Source organism: Acinonyx jubatus, chromosome A2 (assembly GCF_027475565.1).
Source record: "Acinonyx jubatus isolate Ajub_Pintada_27869175 chromosome A2, VMU_Ajub_asm_v1.0, whole genome shotgun sequence".
NCBI lineage: Eukaryota > Metazoa > Chordata > Mammalia > Carnivora > Felidae > Acinonyx > Acinonyx jubatus.
In genome coordinates, this window is record NC_069383.1 from 67,410,518 (window position 1) to 67,431,910 (window position 21,393).

Genomic DNA, 21,393 nt, shown 5'->3' on the forward strand with positions numbered 1-21,393 from the left:
TTTATTTTTATCATGGTGCTATGTTTTCTCTATCAAAGGAATACTAAAAACACACTATTTGGTGGGGTGAGGTCAAGAGAGACTTTTTTTTTTGTGATTCTAAAAGGAATCTTGTACTTAAAATAGTAAGAAGGGCGCCTGGGTGGCTTAGTCGGTTAAGCGTCCGACTTCAGCTCAGGTCACGATCTCACAGTCTGTGAGTTCGAGCCCTGTGTCGGGCTCTGGGCTGATGGCTCAGAGACTGGAGCCTGCTTCCAATTCTGTGTCTCCCTCTCTCTCTGCCCCTCCGCCGTTCATGCTCTGTCTCTCTCTGTCTCAAAAATAAATAAACATTAAAAAAAAATAAATAAAACAAAACAGTAAGATACATAGGAATAAACCTAACCAAAGATGTAAAAGACCTGTGTTCTGAACACTATAAATCACTGATAAAATTGAAGACAACACAAAGAAATGGAAAGACATTCCATTCTCCTGGATAGGAAGAACAAATATTGTTAAAATGTCTATACTACCCAAAGCAATCTACACATTTAATACAATCTTATCAAAATACCAGCAGCATTTTTCACAGAGCTAGAACAAAAAATCGTACAATTTGTATGGAACCACAAAAGACCCCAAATAGCCAAAGCAGTCTTGAAAAAGAAAAGCAAAGCTAGAGGGATCACAATTCTGGACTTCAAGTTATATTTCAAAGCTGTAGTGATCAAGGCAGTATGGTACTGGCACAAAAATGGACATATCGATCAATGGAAAACAATATAAAACCCAGAAATGGACCCATAACTATATAATAAACTAATCTTAAACATAGCAGGAAAGAATATTCAGTGGGAAAAGGACAGTCTTTTAACAAATGGTGATGGGAAAACTGGATAACAACATGCAGACGAATGAACCTGGACCAGTTTCTTACACCATATACAAAAATAAATTTAAAATGTACTAAAGACCTAAATGTGAGACATGAAACCATAAAAATCCTAGACAAGAACACAAGCAGTAACTTCTTTGATATCAGCCATAGCAACTTCTTTCAAGATAGGTCTCCTGCGGCAAGGGAAACAAAAGCAAAATGAACTATTGGGACTACATCAAAATAAAAAAACTTCTGCACAACAAAGGAAACAATCAACAAAATTAAAAGCCATGCTACAGAATGGGAGAAGATATTTGCAAATGACATATTTAGTAAAGGGTTAGTACACAAAATATGTAAAGAAATTATATAATGCCACAAAACAAATAATCTGATAAAAATGGGCAGAAGATATGAACAGACAGTTCTCCAAAGAAGACATCCATATGGCCACAGACACATGAAAAGATGCTCACCATTACTTACCATCAGGGAAATGCAAATCAAAACTAGAGTGAGATAGTACCTCACACCTGTCAGAATGGCTAAAATCAACAACACAAGAAATAAAGGTGTTGGTGAGGATGTGGAAAAAATGGAACACTCGTGCACTGCACTGTTGGTTGGAATGCAAACTGGTGCAGCCACTGTGTAGAACAGTATGGAGGTTCCTCAAAATGTTAAAAACGGAACTACCTTATGATCCAGCAATACATTACTGAGTAGTTACTCAAAGAATATAAGAACATTAACTCAAAGAAACACATGCACTCCTATGTTTATAGCAGCATTGTTTACAATAGCCAAGATATGGACGCAGCCCATGTGTCCATCAACTGATGAATGGATAAGGAAGATGTTGATATATAATGGAATACTATTCAGCCATAAAAAAGTGAAATGTTGCCATCTGCACCAACACGGATGGAGTTAGAATAATGCTAAGCAAAATAAGTCAGAGAAAGACAAATACCATATGATTTAAATCATATGTGGAATTTTAAGAACACAAATGAGCAAAGAGAAGAAAATAAGACAAAACAAGAAACAGATTCTTTAAAAAATTCTTTTTAAGTTTATTTATTTATTTTGAGAGAGACAGAGCATTAGTAGGGGAGGGGCAGAGAGAGAGAGAGATGGAGAGAAAGTATCCCAAGCAGGCTCCACGTTGTCAGTGCAAAGCCCGACATGGGGCTCAATCCCACAAACTGCAAGATCATGACCTGAGCCAAAATCAAGAGTCAGATGCTTAACTGACTGAGCCATCCAGGTGCCCCCAAACAGATTCCTAATTATAGAGAACAATTTGGTGGTTACCAGAGGGAAGGTGGATGGGAAGATAGGTGAAGTAGGTGAGGGAGATTAAGGAGTGAACTTGTCATGATGAGCACAGAGTGATATACGGTATGTTGAATCACTATATGATATACCTGAAACAAATATAACACTGTAGGTTAACTAACTGGAATTAAAATGAAAAAAAAAAAAAAAGGAAAAAATTGGTTTCTGACGACAAGTCTTTCCCTGTATTGCATAACAAATTGAAGAACCTAGTGGTACCAGTTCAACAATGCCTTTAAAGTGGAAAGTCTCAGGGGCCCCTGAGTGGTACCTGAGTTGGTTAAGCATCTGACTTCAGCTCAGGTCACGATCTTGCCATTCATGAGTTGAGCCCCGCATCAGGCTCTGAGCCTGGGGCCTGCTTTGGATTCTGTGTCTCCCTCTCTCTCCTCCCTTCTCCTGCTCATTGTGCTCTGTCTCTGTCTTAAAAATAAATAAACATTTAAAAAAATTCAAATGGAGAGTCTCCCCTTTCAAACTCTTAGTGCAGATAATACAAATTTTAGGGTAATGCTCCAATACAGGAACGGGGATGAAATCTGGAGAATAAAATTTATTTAATCCTGAATGCAAATCTTTCATGTTTAGCAAAAATAAGAGAGGCTATGTCAGCTCCTTGCTCTCTGTCAGTATCTCTGGTATGACCCAGCCAGCTCTTCCTGTCTATCTATCCTACAGGCAGAATTTGATCAAAAGAGGATGCCCGTGGACCCAGACAAACCTGATTTCACATCCTAGATCTATAAGTATCAGGTGAGTGAATTTGGGCAATTTACTTCTAACTGGGCCTAATGTAAAAATATACACATTGAAAAGTTATTCTGAGCTTCAGCAAGACAGATTGATATTATGGGGATGGAAAAAAAATTTCCTCCTTGGGTGCTATGGCTCTAAGAACTCTCATCACTTTAGTGCTTACCATTTCAAGGCTGGACGGACCCCTGGTAATCTCCACTTTCCTTTCAAAGAGGGAAACCTAAAGAGATTATAAAACATGCCCATGGTCATAGAAGTGGTTAGTGGTAAAATTCAGACTGGAACTCCATCCTTTCCTGCCTGAAAGTGAAATTGGTCAACAACAAAATGTGATGAGGAATCGAATTGAATTGAATGCAGGTTTTGAGAATCTAGCTAGTGGTATCCACTGAGCTGATAGTGAGCCTCAAAAGGTGAAGTCAACACAACCAGGAAGATGCCAATCTAGTCGAAGGAGAATATAACCACATCACAAAGTTTGATGATGATCCAACACAGAACACAAATACACCGAGCTATAGATCCAGAGATGGGAGAAATTTAATTATGTCTGAGGTAGAAGACATAATGAAATCTGCCTTGTAGTTAATAAAAAGATCGTATCCTTCCAGCGCTTCCTACCTGCCCCATTATTTATTAATAGAGCAAATATTTCTGTATCCATCTTATGCACTAGATGCTCTTTTTGTAGTTACGGAGAAACTAAAGTACAGGTTTCCCTGTTATTTCAAAGTAGAGTGTTCCTAGGAAACATTTCATAAGCTGAAATGACATAAAATGAAGAAGCAGTTACCATTAATTTACATGAAAAATCTGAGTTTTCTCAGACGCAAAAAATAACCTCTGCTAGGCCTTTCTGATACCTAGGGCACATCCTGCTAATGCATGCACAAAATACAGACAAAGCACAGATGCTCAGAGACAGTGTTCAAAGCCATGGCGCCTGGACACAGAGTGTAGTCCTGGGGAAGGAACTTGGCAGTGCCACTCGCTTGCTGCCTCCTTAAATGGCCAGCTACGAAATCAATACGGAACGCTATTTTCATTTCTCACCTTTTCCCCTAAAAGCAAACATCCTCTTCGGATTTCTTTCAGTTAGCAAAAACTAACTGAATTAGTACCACATGAGGGTCTAATGTGGGTCTTCTGTAAAAGCAAAGTGGCATAACATGAACTTTCGAAAAGCGGGGGACACCTGTGCTCCTAAAATTGTGCAGTTAAGGATCTGCAGGGAGATGTGCTGTAGGGGGGACACGGCCATCAATTTGGTGTTGATTTCCCCAAGAACAAACCAAGTGCAGAAGGCCCCCTAATTGTCAGAACAGCGGGTAAGATAACCCTCAGTGTCAGTGGGGCACCTGGCTAGACCTCTTAGGCAATCCTTCAGCAGGTGTACTAACACTTTAAGGAGCTGGAACGCAGCAATTCCTCCTCTAGTTCTCTGCTCCTCCTCCGCCCTCCCCCCTCCTTGCCTCCAAGGTCTCGCATTGTGGGCCACGCCCCTACGCGCTGGTTGGTCCTCACAAACATGATGAAACTTCCCGCACGCATTACAGGAGCTAGGCCAGTATAAAGTGAGAGGACGCCCGGCCGCCCCGCCCGCCAGCTGCAGCCCCTACCTGGCACCTTGGTCACTCCACCCGCTGGATCCCAGGTAAGCCAGGCCCTGCTGCGGGGTGCAGAGTCCTTCCAGGGTACCCTGGGCCGCTCCGGAAGGGGGAGGGGAAGGAGAAGGAGGAGGATGCGCGGCAGTCTGGCTAGCACACTGGTGGGCAGAGGCTGATCCGGGCGCCGGAGGGCTCTGCGGCTCCCACCCGTAAAGGGGGCGGGGCCGATTGTTGCGCACCTGGGAGCCAGCTGCGGGGTAAAGACCCCAGTCTGGCCCTGCAGAGGTTGGGATCAAGTGGAAGGAAGAGGGGAGGCCGGGTTGCAGCCCACGTTGGCCCTTGTAAATCTTACTGTTTTTAAAAATTACATTGCATCGAAGCCTGTGGAAAATTTTGCAGTCCGGGGGCCCTGCTGCGGACTGGCCAGAGGGTGCACGTGGCTGGGGTGCAGTCGGAGTTTCGGGACACACAGTCGCTTGGTCCTGGTCTCAAGGCTGTAGGTCCAAGCCTAAGGGTCTGTACTTAGCCCCTCACCACTGGTCCCACCATCTCCCTCTCCCTGCCCCACCCCCCAGCCAGACTGCAAGACTCAACAAGTGACTTAATGAGCAAATCCTGCCTAGAAGACAACTGTTCAGGGCGACAGGCGGCACGGTATGCGAAAAAGCAAATGAATGAACATGCCTTTCTCAGTGGATATCTGTTCTGTAGGGCTGGTTTCAGATTAATGTTACTATTTTGAATAAAAGGACAGTTTTCTGGGCCCTTGGCCTATATTATTTCTTCTTCCTGGGTACTTGAGTAACAATTTAACGGGACTCCTAATTCTTTTTTTTCCCCGTTGATTGGCCACGTTCCTATAAGATTACTTAGAAGTAATTTAGGTCTTGAACCTGTCCAGGAGTTGGTTGCTGATATCTTAAGGTAAAAATGAAACGAGATGGTGAAATTGAAGTGGTTGGTAAATAGCATAGAAATTAAATGCATTGGATCAGCACAAATTCAGTACACATGTAACTGTTTTGAGACCTTCAAAGGCAGACTAGTCCGAATCAAGGTCTGGGGTAAGTATAAAATACGCCAGATGTTAACTTGAGTAGAGAAAAGCAATATAAAATATCTTGTCGATAACTTTTATGCCTGATTACCTGTCAAAATACTATCTTTTAGTACATTGTGTTAAAATAGATTTAAAAACTTCCCATTTTCTCATGACTTTTTTTAATGGAGCCACCAGCATATTGAAAATTACATATGTAGCTCACATTTCTACTGGACAGCACTGCCCTAGAAGTTTATGAGGAAATAGGGAAAATTACTGGGAGCGGTAACAGCAGTTGGAAAAAGCATTGCAAATAGGACCTTTGCAAGTGAGACTGATTCCAACAAAAACAGATAACAGTTTTAACTTGCTATTTCCTGCTGGAGAAGTGTGCTTCACTAATATGTGTTGCCTGTCTTTCCCCTGTAATTTAGTGTTTAGTGTGTGTTTCCTATAACAGGCTTAATAATGGGATTCACTAAGCAGCATTAGGAAGACTTAGGGAAATGATTCACTAATGACGACCTCTTGTGATTTTCAAAGTACTGTCTCAGCCCATTTTTCATTGGTATGGAGTCAAAGATAGATGGCTTATCAGTAGTCCTCTCACCTCAATCTAAGTGAATTTCCCCCTAAATCTCAAATATCTCATTAGAGGCTATTTGCCAGGTTCATGGAAGGGACTGCATAGGACATGTGCTACTTCATTTCCAAGTTGTTGGAGTCACTATCATTTTTTATTAATTTGATATGGTCTCATTAAAAGGCCAAACAAAGGTTTGGTTCATTTAGCTGTGCATGTCCTCAGAGGATTGCTCAAAGTGATTGATGTAACTTGAAACAACATATGTATTCTATGTATATTTTATATAGTATATTTATGTTATATATATATAATATATATTTATATTATATATATTTATATATAATTTTTGTTTCAAATTAGGCATCCACTGAAAATTTGCATTTAAAAAAACCCAAATAGTTCCAAGTTATTTTGGTAAAATAGATGTTTTGAGTTGGCAGCATCTAAATAAAAAGCCTTTATTTCACAATTGAGAATATAAAATTGCAAAGTACCATTCACAGGAATTATTTGTTTGCTTCTTGGCCTGTAGGGATGGCCAGCTTGTTTTTCAGAGATGTTCTTGCTGTTTACATCCCACCTATTTTGCTTTCTTATGGACCAAAGCAGCTTTGAGACAAAAGTATTTGAGGACATTTTTGTCATTTAGGACATTTTGATGGTGAACATTATGTATCTCTGTCAACTTAAAATTTTTTTTTTTGTAATCGATCCAGGGTATCTAATGTCAGATAACATGCCTTTTGTCTCTTTAGAATTTCTTTTATCACATTTGAATAAATCACTTAGAGGTAAACTAGAAGTTGTGAAATGCTTGTAATAGCTATGTATCTTAACATTACACGAGCAGTATGTGTGATCTTTCTTACCTGCTATACTCTACATGCAGTTACTACAGGTAAAGAGAGGACATTTAATTGTCAGGAGTCCCGAGAGGGGACTGTAGTAGTAATCTGGGGAGTCTATTGGATTTTTGAGGGCTTCTGACATTCTGGGATGGAGAGAATGGGACAGGGACCTCTCACTAGGTTGGAGCCAGCCTGCATGTATATCTGTATCTTGGAAGTAAACCTAGAATGTGGCCTGACTACCCGGCTCAGGTGAGCCAAGGTCCAAGGTGAGAGAGATGCAGGCATTGATGGGGCGCTAACTGCTTTAGCCGGCTGGATGTGAAGGTCATGCATCTTTTCTGAATACCTGTAAATCAATTAAATCAGTCTCAACTCCTGTGTGCCTGCCAGCCTAATGCTATAGATCAGATGGTTTAAATATCAGTCTTTGAAGTAGTTTATGCCAGTTTTTGGAATCAAGATTTAATACAGACTTGGATATGGAATATTCAACTGGTCTGCTTTTCTCTCCATAGAGAGCCCCTAGCTCCATTGCACCATGTGTGGGATTTGGGCCCTCTTTGGCAGTGATGACTGCCTTTCTGTTCAGTGTCTGAGTGCTATGAAGATTGCACACAGGGGTCCAGATGCATTTCGCTTTGAGAATGTCAATGGATACACCAACTGCTGCTTTGGATTTCATCGGTTGGCAGTGGTTGACCAGCTATTTGGAATGCAGCCAATCCGAGTGAAGAAATATCCTTATTTGTGGCTTTGTTACAACGGTGAAATCTACAACCACAAGAAGGTAAATAAACCAGAAGATATCTGGATGTGATTAAACCTCAGGGCTAGTTGGTTGTAATAATTTTATATATTTTGTATAAAGCTTTTTACTTTTCACACAGTTTCCATGTTCATTACCTCATTTGCTCCAATTCTAAAGAGAGATAGGGCACAGATGCACAAGGAGTTCAAATGGCCTGGTCACAAAAAAAAGACAAAATGAAGATTATAATTCTTTAACTCTTAGAATTTTTTTTCCTGTCATGAATTTGAATATTAATTAGAGCCTGTGTTTGGTACTGGGGATACAGTAGTAAGTATGAGACATAGGTCTGCACTCTGATGGAGTTTATTCCATTAAAAATAAAAAAAGACAAAAAATCCTTGTACATACGATAGATATTCTGGACAAAAAAAAATAATAATAATATGGGAGATCCAGTGTCAGCAAGGGTGGTCAGAGAAGGCCTCTTGAGGAACTGACACTTGAACTGAGACCTAATGGATAATGATCAACTAGTGGGGCTGGGAACAGCATTTCATGCTGGGGGAATAGCATATGTAGAAACCCCGAGGTAGGAAGCAGCCCTGGGATTGTCAGATGTGATCAAGGGGTAGGTAGGTGGGCAGGGCACGACCAGATCAAGCAGGACTTGGCAAGGAGTTGGAGTATCATTCTAAGAGTAGGGAGACTGGAGGACTTTAGGGCAGGTATGGAATTTAATAGTTTGGAGGTAATCATACTGGTAGCTTTTATATAATGCTGCCCTTATGACATTTATTGCTACTGTGTACTGACTGCACTTAAACAGAGCCACAGGACAGAAGAGTGAAAGGAGTGATTTTTTTAGCAGCATTAAAATTGGAACAGCTTTCTAATCTGGTGAAAGCTTACTCAGGATGAGAGTGGTGAGGGGGTGGAAATTCTGACCCCAGGGAGCCAAACTGGCTAAGAACCTTCCAATCTGGAATTATTTGGCTAGTGTTTCATAAATTTTTTAATGCAAAATTTCCAAGTTATTTTTTGTTTGCCACCCTCCTCCCCAACTTGTAATTTTGAAAATTTAAAACATATAAAAAAGAACAAAAAAGAAGAACAAACCAAAAAAAAAAAAATAGAACAAACAGAACCTAGGTTATTTAATTGTTAATGTTTTGCTGTATTTGCTCTATTTCTCTCTTTCTGTATATACACCTAGGCATTTAATTTTGGGCTGAATCATTTTAGAGTATACTGCAGATATCGTGACACTTCTAAATATGCAAGCACTTATCTCTTAAAAATTAGGGCCTTCCTCTACCTAATACCAATACTATTAAACCCAAGAATCAATAAGATCATCTAATATTGAGTTCAAATTAAATTTCTGCAAGTGTCACAAAAATGTCTTTATAGCTGCTTTGTTTTGTTGAAGCCTGATAGCATTCATACTTCATACATTTAGTTGTTAGGTTCCTTGGTATTTTTTGAGTCTTGATATACATCTGTCATTCATGGGGAGGTATTTATATTCTAGCCACCATTAGGACATTTTTATCTCTGGACAATAGCTTTTACCATTGTGTGTCATCTCCTCATAAGATTACTTTTAATAATAGGCTTCTCATTTGAAAAGTTTTTATGGTTATTCAGCAGACTCCTTTCAGACATTTATTAAGAGTATATAGGCATGATTTTTCTAGGTGCTTGGAGATGAAATGGTGAACACGAAAAGTAAGAATGGAATTTCAAGCTAGTGAGAGTACAGGAGGTACTTACAGGAGGTAAGACTTCTTTCTTACCAAGCCAAGTTAGTGCCATACACACGAGAATGCTAGGTTGTATTATGGCAATATTAACCTTTCACCTTAAATCAGATAGGAAATACCTTGTGTAACTTGAACAACATTGCTGCTTTTATATATTTTGTTGAAAAGTTACAAAATAGTAAATATTTCACAAGTATTTTTATTCTAAATTACCAAATATATTGTATTTTCAAAAGCATAGAAATTCCATTGCATCTACCAATCATCTAAGCTTCTGTTGCGTGAGCGGCCAGAAATCTGTTGATGAGGAGGATGGCCATTTTACATCTGTATAAAGGACACTACAACATAAGCTCCAAAGCCCCTCCTTTTTTTTTTTTTTTTTTTTTTTTTTGGATGAAAAAAAATTTACCTCTAATAAAATCCAGCTAGAGATGTGCTGGGTGTGGAGGAAGAACAAATGAAGGAGAGGAGGAATCTGAGTAAAGGCTGGGGCAGAGAGGAGGCTCTCTCTCTACAGGGATCATCAGGGGCTTGCAACCAGCAGGTCAAGTGGCAGTGTGATTTCTGGATGGTGGCAGGATACAGGGACTTTTATCTAAGTACAGCTTTTTTTTTTTTAAGTTTATTTATTTTGAGAGGGGAGGGAGGGGTAGAGAGAGAGAGAGAATTCCAAGCAGGCTTTGCACTGTCAGTGCAGAGACCAATGTGGGGCTCGAACTCACAAACTCTGAGATCATGACTTGAGCTGAAATCAAAAGTTGGACACTTAACTGACTGAACCACCCAGATGCCCTCTAAGTGCAGCTTTTACCTAAGTGTGGTTTCAGGAGAGTGCAAAGTGGAACTTGGGAATCATTAACCAGTAAGTTACCTGCAAGGTTTAGCCAAAGAGCAGTGATGACAGTAGTAGAGGATAGATTTGGGAAGCTGTTGCTTACTGAAATCACTGAATGCTTTGGAGGGTGTATTTATTCTTCCGATACGTAAGTGCAAAAAGGCAAGCAAAAGACTGCTTCCAAACCCCACCTGCTAGTGACAGGATCTCCCCTGATCTCTCTCAGAGGAGGGAGAGGTCAACAGGAAGTGGCTTTATAGTCACTCAAGGCAGCCAGAGCCCATGGTTTGGGTCATTCAGTGAGTGCTTATAGGCAGAAGTTTCACAAGTGATAGAGCGAGTGTGATTGTGAAGCATGTTTATAGGTCATCCATATACAGACATATAGATTTACTTTGTGAATTTTAAAAACATGTTCTGAATGTTTAAACTTAACCAGGATTTCCCCGTGATTTTGTTTATAGGAACCTTTTCTCTCTCCATGGTCAGCCAAAAACAGGAGTAAGCACAAAGAAAGAGCAACTCCAAGGATTTCTCCCCCTCACAGTTGGCCAGTGGTGATGGAGAGCCAGAGCCCCGTGTAATGTAATCAGGCCCTCTCCCTCTGTGCTGAGTGGTCATGATGGTCACTTTGCTGAGCCCTTGGGGCATGTGGACTACTAAAGCTCCCCTGTCATTTTCTCTATCAGTGAGAAGTAGTTTAATGCCACTGCAATGGTGGGAAGACTGAATATTCTAGGCTTCCCCCGGGGGCCATCAGCTTTATCTGGACCTCGTGTCTTCATCATTGTGATGGAGCCATTTGTCAGGGAATAGTACCAACTGTGTGTGTCCTTTTACTTTCCATTTTCATAGGCAGGTCTTTGAGACTGAAATGGAAAAACCTCAGCTGATCCTATATTCCCAAACCAAAATATTACAGTTGGGGAAGACACATTTTTAGTGTCATTGCAACCTCTTTGAGTAACTGACATACAGATGTAAACATACATGTATTATAGACATAGGACATGTATCATGGGCATTCCTATCCTTCCTGATATGTATGACTGTTTTTGCTACATTGCCTCTGCTTTTCATTTATCAGAAGGCAACTAAAATGTGCATATTTAGCTTTATGCTGTAAAGAATGAGCAGAATTGTAAGTTCAAACGAGTTGTATTTTGATAATGCAATGATTCTTCTAAATAAGGTGCGTGATTATCGAACATAGAAATGTTGAAGCAACTTTGCAACAAAAAATTATTAGTGGATGCACAAGGACTGTAACATTAACATTTTTATTTTGCTATTGCTTTTACAAGATGCAACACCATTTTGAATTTGAATACCAGACCAAAGTGGATGGTGAAATAATCCTTCATCTTTACGACAAAGGAGGAATTGAGCAAACAGTTTGCATGTTGGATGGGGTGTTTGCGTTTATTTTGCTGGATACTGCCAATAAGAAAGTGTTCCTGGGCAGAGATACTTATGGAGTCAGGCCTTTGTTTAAAGCCATGACGGAAGATGGATTTTTGGCTGTGTGTTCAGAAGCTAAAGGTAATGATAGAATATGTCTGTAGGTATTCATTATTACTCTGGTTTTGTGTTTTCCTCTTGATCATATTTGCAAATCCTATGCTGGGCAGTCCAGAAGTTTTCGAGTGACTGTTTCTCAATGCTTTTAGAATAGCGTGTCAAAAACTAATCGGTTGATGGTCCTCCCTGCTTGAAACTTTTTAATTAATCCTCATCCCCCATAGGGGTTGTGTGCCTCTCTTGAGGTCCGCTAGCTAGGCAGGAATCTGGGTCCGATCTGATCTTTGAATTCAGTCTGACACAGAAGATGACTGGGCTGACAAACTCAAATTGTGACTCGTAATGAGCATTTAGATAGGCTGTTCCCATTTACAATAAAACACTGGTTTTTAATCAGAGATCATGGTGATGCCAGGTTGTTTACTCCCTGTGAAAACTTTTGAAGAAATTTAGATTATACTGTTTAACACACAGTATATAATAACTAGTTCTGCCATTACCTCATAGTGGATCATTTTGTTTGTTCAAGGACCAGAAATCATGGCTGTTTCCTTAACATACCTCAGTGATGACAAAGAAATGACTGCCAGGGTATCATAACAGTAGCAATTTCAAGTCCATCTTCTTGCTTAATGTGTCTTTTCTTATAGAAAATAGATTTTCTTGATCTGAAATTCCAGCCAGGGAGAAGAAATTGAATGTTGGGGATCTTCTTATTACTTTGAACTACTAGAAATCAGTGTAACCTTAGGGTACATCTCTACCACTGTTCTCTCTCTAGTAAGTAGGTGGTAGCATTTGGGTTCATTCTTCCCTATTTTGCTTATATAATGGACATGTGTTTATATCAAAAAGGGGGAATAAACAGGAATTGAGAGGATAGTAAGTCATGGTGAATTGTATCTTGAGTAAAATTATCGTTTTGAATTTGTAGGTCTTGTTAACTTGAAGCACTCCACAACTCCTTTTTTAAAAGTGGAGCCTTTTCTCCCAGGACACTATGAAGTTTTGGATTTAAAGCCGAATGGCAAAGTTGCATCAGTGGAAATGGTCAAATATCATCACTGTAGAGATGAGCCCCTGCATGCGCTCTATGACAATGTGGAGAAACTCTTCCCAGGTAACAAAGCGAACGCCCACCCGCCTGTTCCCCGCCTGTCTCTCCCAAAGGGAAAAAAAAGTGCTACTTTCTTGTCATTGGAATGGTTCGAATCAGAAGAGCTCTTTCCTATTTAATTTGGAGGTGGCACACGGGGATTTGGCAGATTCCACCCTGGAGCAGGTGTCATCATGATTGATAGATGATTGTCTGCCTTGTTTCAGTAAACAATTCAGCCCAAGATTTTCTGGAACTGTTGATTTGCTTTACGTGTTTATAGGTTTTGAGCTAGAAACTGTGAAGAACAACCTCCGGATCCTTTTTGACAACGCCATAAAGAAACGCTTAATGACAGACAGAAGGATTGGCTGCCTTTTATCAGGTGAAGTCTATTAAAAAGCCCAATTATATTTAGCACATATTTAAGTAAATGATTTGTAGCTATCCCTGAGATTTTGACTATAAAATATTTATGATTTAATTTTCCCTCCATTATAGGACAAAAATGTTTTCTGTAAGCTGCATTTAATATTCATGGCAATAGAGCAGCTTCAGGTTACATTCTAATTATTGGTATGAGTGAGCTAATAAACATTTTTTTAGAATTGTGTATGGTGACTTTTGACCAATTCAAGTACTGTAATCATTATGTCAGGTTATGTGTTAGATTTTTCATAATGTTGATTTTCGGTTTATAAAACTTGGGGATTTTTAAATTTTTTTTTTTAATTTTGTTTATTTTGAGAGATAGCGTGTGCAAGTGGGGGAGGGGCAGAGAGAGGGGTAGAGAGAGAATCCCAAGCAGCCTCCATGCTGTCAAGCACAGAGCCCAAAGCACAGGCTCAATCTCACAACTCGCGAGATCATGACCTGAGCCGAAATCAGGAGTTGGATGTGTAACTGCCTAAGCCACCTAGGCGCCCCTAAAAGTTGGGGATTTTAAATAGCAAAACTCTAATCTTGGTGCTTAATGGGATTGTAAATCATATCTGTTTCTCGTAAGCATGGCGTATAGCCAGTGTACTTCCCGTCTTGCTCATAGGGGGCTTAGATTCCAGTTTGGTTGCTGCCACCCTGTTGAAGCAGCTAAAAGAGGCTCAAGTACAGTACCCTCTCCAGACATTTGCGATTGGCATGGAAGACAGTACTGATTTACTCGCTGCTAGAAAGGTAAGACACCGTCCTGCCCATTATGTAATTGGGACAGACATAAGGATAAAAATCTAGCCACTAATTAATGATTCTGTACTTACGCTGTATTGACTCAGGTAATTGTTTTAAGTTAAATGTATTAAAATAAAATGAAATGCATTGTTGAGTATCAAGTGTGTCATACACTGTCCTCTGGGTACTTCTACTAAGGCTCATGCAATCCTCATAAAAACCCTGTGATAATAATTCTGTCGTTTTGAAAGTAATGGTACAGTGGTTGTGACTGCATGCTTTGGAGCAGACTGCTGGTCTCAAATCCTACCTCCAACATACAATTCCTCACTTATGTAATGGGAATGACAGTATCTACTATGGGATAATGTCAAGGTGAAAATGATAGAATTCATGAAGTGCATAGGATAGTGCATAGCCTGTAGTAAGTACTTTGTAAGTGTTAGCTGTTTTCATTTCTTATAAAGCACCGTGTTTAGGATTATGGGCAGAGAGGACCTTGTGCATACACATTCCGTGTTTGGGAGACTTTGTTCCTACTCTGGCAGAATTTACAGGGAATGGATGAGTGCAGTGTCAAAGCAAGTTGATCAAGGCTAAAAGAATCCAAAACAGCCACAGAAAAAAGAATGAGGGGAAGGCATTTCCCTTAGGAATAACATCCTAAATGTAACATAAACCATCGATGGAGGGCCAATAGGGGGCCGAGGTTAGAGTGGGGCCATGTTGGACTAGAGAGGGAGGAAGTGGGTGAGGTAACTTAAGTGGGGGGTGGGGGGGACACAACTCACTGGAAGCCTGTGAACAGTTAGGTTGAAGTCTTGGAGTGGGAAGAGCTGATGGGCTGTCTACCTCTTGGTCAAGTCAGGGCAGAGACTGGGGGAGGCCAGGAAACCTAACTGGGCTGTGTATGTGGTGACTAGAGAATCATTTCCTCATATTTTGCCTGATTTGTTTTTCACTATTATTAACTTATAACGTGTTGTGACATGACAGTATTCATGTTTCATTTTCAAGGGCAGTGCTTATAACAAGTATATGGATATTTCTTAAATAATCAGGTGGCAAATCACATTGGAAGTGAACACCATGAAGTCCTCTTTAATTCTGAGGAAGGCATTCAGGTCCTGGATGAAGTCATATTTTCCTTGGAAACTTATGATATTACAACAGTACGTGCTTCAGTAGGTAAGGTATTTTACAGTATCTAAAAGATTTTTTTTTTAATTTTTTTTAATTTTTATTTAAGAGAGATAGAGACTGAGTGCAAGTGAGGGAGGGGCAGAGAGAGAGGGAGACACAGAATCCAAAGCAGGCTCCAGGCTCCAAGCTGTCAGCACAGAGCCCGACACAGGGCTCAAACTCATGAGCTGTAAGATCGTGACCTGAGCCGAAGTCGGATGCTCAACCGACCGAGCCACCCAGGCGCCCCTCTAAAAGATTTTTAATCCTGAAAAGAGTATAAGGTATAAAAGATTATTTCAAACAACAGTTTACAAAACAATACTTAAGAATGAATGCAAATAAAATTCTTAGGTCAGCACTATTTTAAGACCAGACCATTTAAGAATTCCCCCAATCTTTTTTTTTTTAATTTATTTTTTAATGTTTATTCATTTTTTGAGAGACAAACACAGAGTGTGAGCAGGGGAGGGGCAGAGAGAGGAGGAGACACAGAATCTGAAGCAGGCTCCAGGCCCTGAGCTGTCAGCACAGAGCCCAACGTGGGGCTTGAACTCACAAACTGTGAGGTCATGACCAGAGCCGATGTTGGACATTTAACTGACTGAGCCACCCAGGCACCCCTCCCCCAATCTCTTTTGGAGTGAGAGGAAATAAACACATAAACTCCCCCATTTATGGTGTCCCTACAGACAGTCCTTTACTTACCATGGTTTGACCTGAACAATTTTTGACTTTATGAGGGTGTGAAAGCAATACACATTCAGCAGAACCCTTACTTTGACTTTTGAATTTGGATCTTTTCCTGGGCTGACGCCATGCAAAGGATTCTCTCTTTCTCTGTCCATCTCTCTCTCTCTCTCTCGATACTGGGCAGTTGAGCTGCAGTTCCCAGTCAGCCAAGTGATCACAAGGTTGAACAACTGAAACACTTATAACCATTCTGTACCCACACCCATTCTGGTTTTCACTCTTAGTACAGGGTCAGTAAATTACTTAAGATGCTCAGTGCACCATTCATTACCAAGTAGGCTTTGTGGTCTGTGATCCTGCCCAACAGTAGGCTAATGTCAGTGTTCTGAGTACATTTGGGGCAGGCTAGGCTAAGCTATGATGTTCAGTAGGTTAGGTGGATTTGATGATGTTTTCAATTTAAGTGGGTTTATCAGGGTGTAAGTCGAGGAAGATCTGTATTTATATTTCTCCAAAGAATAGATGCACATTTCTGCACTCCTCACTCCCCAATTTCTCTGCATATAGTTTCTTGGGCTGTATAAGGAAATAGGTCTGTGTTGTAACTAATTTATGTAAGGAATACTCATATATACTTTGGTAACTATTCTATCATATGACTTATCAATCAATAACTATTACTGCCCAGCAAGCAATGCTAGTTTTGTTATGTGGATATATGGCAAGATCAGAAGTATACTCCAGTGTCGTTGAGCCTCTAATGTGCTACTGGCTGAGATATGTCTCTCTTTTAAGAGACTCAGAATCTATCTGAGAAGACTCCATTGCAAAGTTTAGGGCATGAGAATATTACCACAGGGCTGATATTGCCCACAAGAGAACTAAATTGGTTCTTGGAGTGTAAAAAAATTTTCTGTATACAGTGGCCTGTGGGCTTCCAAAGGGCCACACTATATAAATAGATTTATAGTATATCCAGTACTCATATTTCATTGAGAAGGCAATTGGGAAAAAATGTCTAAAAAGTCTTCCTAGATCGGTGATCATGAAAAAAATGATGAAGAACAAATACTGGTTTACATAGATTTGCAGCCGGAACCAATGGCTCTCTTTTAGTAATTTACATAGTATTCTTAACCACCTGTGAAATTTGGTGTTAGGAAAGAAAAGCCTGAACTACCAAAACTCCCAACTTTTATTATTTTTGTATGATAATATTGGTATGAAAGTTATGAATTTGTTTTAGATATTTGTCATTGTTCAGTTTGTCAGAGTTCTAAGGTGGATATTCTTGGTCTAAAAGCATTACAATTTTAAAACCCGTATATAAAATTGTGGAATAAGGGGCACAGTGGCTGTGGCTCAGTCGGTTGAGCATCTGACTTTGGCTTAGGTCATGATCTTTTGATTCTTGGGTGTGAGCCCTGCATTGGGCTCTGTGCTGACAGCTCGGAACCTGGAGCCTGTTTCAGATTCTGTGTCTCCCTCTCTCTCTCTCTGCCCATCTCAAAAATAAATAAACATTAAAATTTTTTTAATAAATAGGTAAAATTGTGGAATGATTTTGGGCTGTTTCATTGCAACCGTACAACTTCTGGGTAAAGTATATAAAAATTAGCTTATAGATAAAAGGTCATTATTTTGGAAACTACATTATTAATATAGAGTTCAAGTCTAAGTAAAACATCATTGTTTCCAAAAGCTAAATATGAGACATTTTTGGTGGCCAGTTATGTTGACATCAACAATTTCTGTCTGTCTACTAAGGTATGTACTTAGTCTCCAAGTATATTCGGAAGAACACAGATAGTGTGGTGATCTTCTCTGGAGAAGGTTCAGATGAGCTTACGCAGGGTTACATATATTTTCACAAGGTAAGTTTTCTGACATGGAGGGATATTGGTGCTGGGTGAAGAAAAGTGGTTTGCTCTCGTCTGTCTTAACGCTTGAGTATCTTGTGACATGTGAGGAAAACTGATGTGTCTCCTTTGTATTTCTTGGGAGGTGGGGGGAAGAAGTCTTAATGTGAGATAATCTCCATTTTTCAGAACTGGTGAAGCAGGAGAATTGGGAGTCTGACTTTTCTGAATCCCCTGTGGCAGCCTGGTTACTGCCCTGGGCGTCCATTTTATCGCCTGACAGCTACCTGTTTGGTGTGCAGGAAGGCCTATTTTAGCAAGTAGGGACCCCCCTTCCCCAAACTTTGTTTAGCTTTCTGTCTTACTCCCACTAGAGCTGGAATATGGGAAAGAGAAATGAACACTGTTCTGTGTGCACAAGCAAAGCTGTTGGTGTATTTGTAACTCCACCTGTTTATAAAACAGGCTCCGTCTCCTGAAAAAGCCGAGGAGGAGAGCGAAAGGCTTCTGAAGGAACTCTACTTGTTCGACGTTCTCCGGGCAGATCGCACTACTGCTGCCCACGGGTAACTCGGTAGTTTGAGAAGCAATCGTTAAGACAGCCTCAAAAATCAAAAAGCTCAATGGCCAATTACTTTTTTCAGTTGATTATACGTTTGTGCAAAGTATGACTTTTTGTTTTTTGAAAGAGAGCATGAGTTTACATGCACACGTGAGCAGGGGAGGGGGAGAAAGAGAATCTTAAGCAGGCTCCACGGCCAGCACGGAGCCCAACTTGGGGCTCGATCTCACAGCCGTGAGATCATGACCTGAGCCGAAATCAAGAGTCAGACACTTAACCCCCTGGGTCACCCAGGTGCCCCACAAAGTACGACTTCGATAGAGAAAACGAAGCTTGTCTCAAAGCACTGTTCTGGCATTGGTGAGGAGACTGTAGGTTGTTTTAGATGGACTTCATCTTTAAAGCACAGCCACACTCTGCTACCATCAGAACCGAAAGGGAAGGCAGGTGCTGCTCTTTTTAAGACTTTTTAAGAGAAGTTAAAGCTGACACAGCCCCTGTAACAAGTGTTGAGTGCCTACCACACCTGTTTGATACTGTGGTGACCCTGCGCGGGCACAGGGCAATGAAGAGCCGGGAGGGTTGATTAGATTATAAACAGGTTTCTCTATTTCTGGTTGCCCGAAGTTTTCACTTTTTAGCTAGTCATGTTGGAGAATTCAGAACTCTTACTGTAGGTGATAAATTACGTTAAATATTTTAGTTGCTTCTACGAAATCACACTTAGATTAGAAAATAGTCAGATACGGTGTGGGGAAGGAACTGAATCCATGGTTGTTATCCATTTGCCTTAACCAGAGTCACCAGGATTCAGGAAACACGACGTGGCCTTTGATGAAACACTGTGGAACAGGGGTATATACTGCATGTTGTATGTAAATTATTTAGTAGTAAACAATTCTGAATTCTTTAGTTTTCCATAGGACAAGAGATGGCCTCACCAAGAAAAAACTTTGAGTCAGAAAGGTATAGGAAAAGTACATTCTTAATGATCAGATCACTCGTGTTTCTTACCATTTTCTGCTCTTTGAGATGTGCATTTAATTGTTTACAGAAGGGAAAGTAAAATTATTGTCCGTTTGTTTCACTCTCTAGATGAGGTAATACATCTTGTTGGGAATGAAGATTTTTGCTACTCATGCAGTAGTAAAGGACAGTCAGGAGGACCCTAAAAATGACTTTTAGTCTTAACATTACATAGAGGCTAGTTGAATTGCTAAGAAACTCTCAAGGAGAATCTAAAAGGACAGGCACTAAATATCCATTTTGATTTAGATTTTTCTTTTCCCCTTTAAGCCTTGAATTGCGCGTCCCGTTCCTGGATCATCGATTTTCTTCCTATTACTTGTCTCTGCCCCCAGATATGAGAACTCCCAAGGTAGGTGAATTGATGCACGATGGAAACTGTCTATTGCTATTAAATGTATTTGGAATTTTTACTGCCATTCCTTTGTTTTCATGTCAGAATGGGATAGAAAAACATCTCCTGAGAGAGACATTTGAGGACTCCAATCTAATACCTAAAGACATTCTCTGGCGGCCAAAAGAAGCATTCAGTGATGGAATAACCTCGGTTAAGAATTCCTGGTTTAGGATTTTACAGGAATATGTTGAACATCAGGTATAAGGTCTTTAAAAATATTTTCTGGCATAGGACAATTTGGATGTAGAATGGCAATAAATGTTCATTTTGTGTTTCATTTAAATGTTTTGTGGCTGTAGGAGAAATTCCCTGTAAACAAGAGTTTTATAAGAATTTCATAAGATATGGGGCACCTGGGTGGCTCAGTCAGTTAAGGATCTGACTCTTGGTTTCAGTGCAGGTCATGATCGCATGGTTTGTGAGTTCAAGCCCCGAGTCAGGCTTTGTCCCGACAGTGCAGAACCTGCTTGGGATTCTGTCTTCTCTCTCTCTGCCACTCCCCTGCTCATGTGCTCTGTCTGTCAAAATAAGCAAACAAACAAAAAAAGAATTTCATAAGATTCAAGTAGCATGAAGGATTATATAGTAGCATCTAAAATTCAAAGAGCAAGAGAAGAGACTTACCAATCATCACTGACCTTCATTTAACATTTAACACCTGCCAGGTGCCAGAAATTATTAGTCATAAAACACTCAGAGCCACCGTGTATTAAAATTCGTAGAAATGTTCCTTGAAAGTTGCTGCAGCTGTGTCTATTGTTGTATTTTAGCATTTTCTAAGTGATGGGTGATTCAAAGGGTCTCTTGCACAATTTACAGTCATTTTGTTGTTGGGAAGCCACATTAAATACAAGTGTTTCTATGCCATTTAACAAAGCCATTTTGAATTTATATTCTTACAGGTTGATGATACAATGATGGCGACTGCAGCCCAAAAATTTCCCTTCAATACTCCTAAAACTAAGGAAGGCTATTACTACCGTCAAATCTTTGAACGCCACTACCCAGGCCGGGCAGACTGGCTGACCCATTACTGGATGCCCAAGTGGATCAATGCCACGGACCCTTCTGCCCGCACTCTGGCCCATTACAAGTCAGCCACCAAAGCCTAGGCACCATCTGAGCTATCCAGTGAAAGGAAACATTCCTCCTGTGATGAGTAGGGGGCTTGGGGGCAGGAGGGGGAGCAGTGAGCATCAACCATTCCGGCTTGTTGGGCATGGAAAAAAATAAAAGTCTTCAATCTGACACAGTGCTATAGTCATTTATATTCATACAGCCCCTTCCTTAGAGGGAGCTAGAAACTGAGCAGCTTTTACTGTATCCCAGGAAGGTAGAGAGTGAGCTTAGGAAAGGAGCAAGCAGCCTGTCATTTGCAGGAGTCCTTGCCTCCTCTTAGCGTGGCCTTTTCACAGCTTCCCTCTCTGTTCTTTCTGTATTCACAGCAGCTGGTGAGGCAGGCTCTGTGGTGCTGAGTCCGTCGTGGACGTCCC

At 40.5% G+C, this 21,393-nt stretch overlaps 1 protein-coding gene across 3 annotated transcripts in view; it reads left to right on the top strand.

Moving 5' to 3' along the window:
* Window positions 1-21,148, top strand: part of ASNS (asparagine synthetase (glutamine-hydrolyzing)) — a 138,980-nt gene extending 117,832 nt beyond the window's left edge. For 2 of the 3 annotated variants that reach the window (XM_053218413.1, XM_053218414.1), the window contains 13 exons: window positions 2,882-2,956; window positions 4,516-4,613; window positions 7,561-7,832; window positions 11,702-11,939; window positions 12,853-13,038; window positions 13,298-13,399; window positions 14,060-14,187; window positions 15,243-15,369; window positions 17,824-17,930; window positions 18,381-18,481; window positions 19,774-19,855; window positions 19,943-20,098; window positions 20,803-21,148. In XM_053218413.1, coding sequence (XP_053074388.1) covers window positions 7,584-7,832; window positions 11,702-11,939; window positions 12,853-13,038; window positions 13,298-13,399; window positions 14,060-14,187; window positions 15,243-15,369; window positions 17,824-17,930; window positions 18,381-18,481; window positions 19,774-19,855; window positions 19,943-20,098; window positions 20,803-21,012 — 1,686 coding nt within the window. In that variant the 5' untranslated portion in view covers window positions 2,882-2,956; window positions 4,516-4,613; window positions 7,561-7,583 and the 3' untranslated portion in view covers window positions 21,013-21,148. Of the gene's footprint in view, window positions 1-2,881; window positions 2,957-4,515; window positions 4,614-4,635; window positions 5,221-7,560; window positions 7,833-11,701; window positions 11,940-12,852; window positions 13,039-13,297; window positions 13,400-14,059; window positions 14,188-15,242; window positions 15,370-17,823; window positions 17,931-18,380; window positions 18,482-19,773; window positions 19,856-19,942; window positions 20,099-20,802 lie in introns of those variants that run through there. The other variant, XM_053218415.1, reaches the window with a different exon arrangement.
* Window positions 21,149-21,393: the final 245 nt, after the last annotated feature.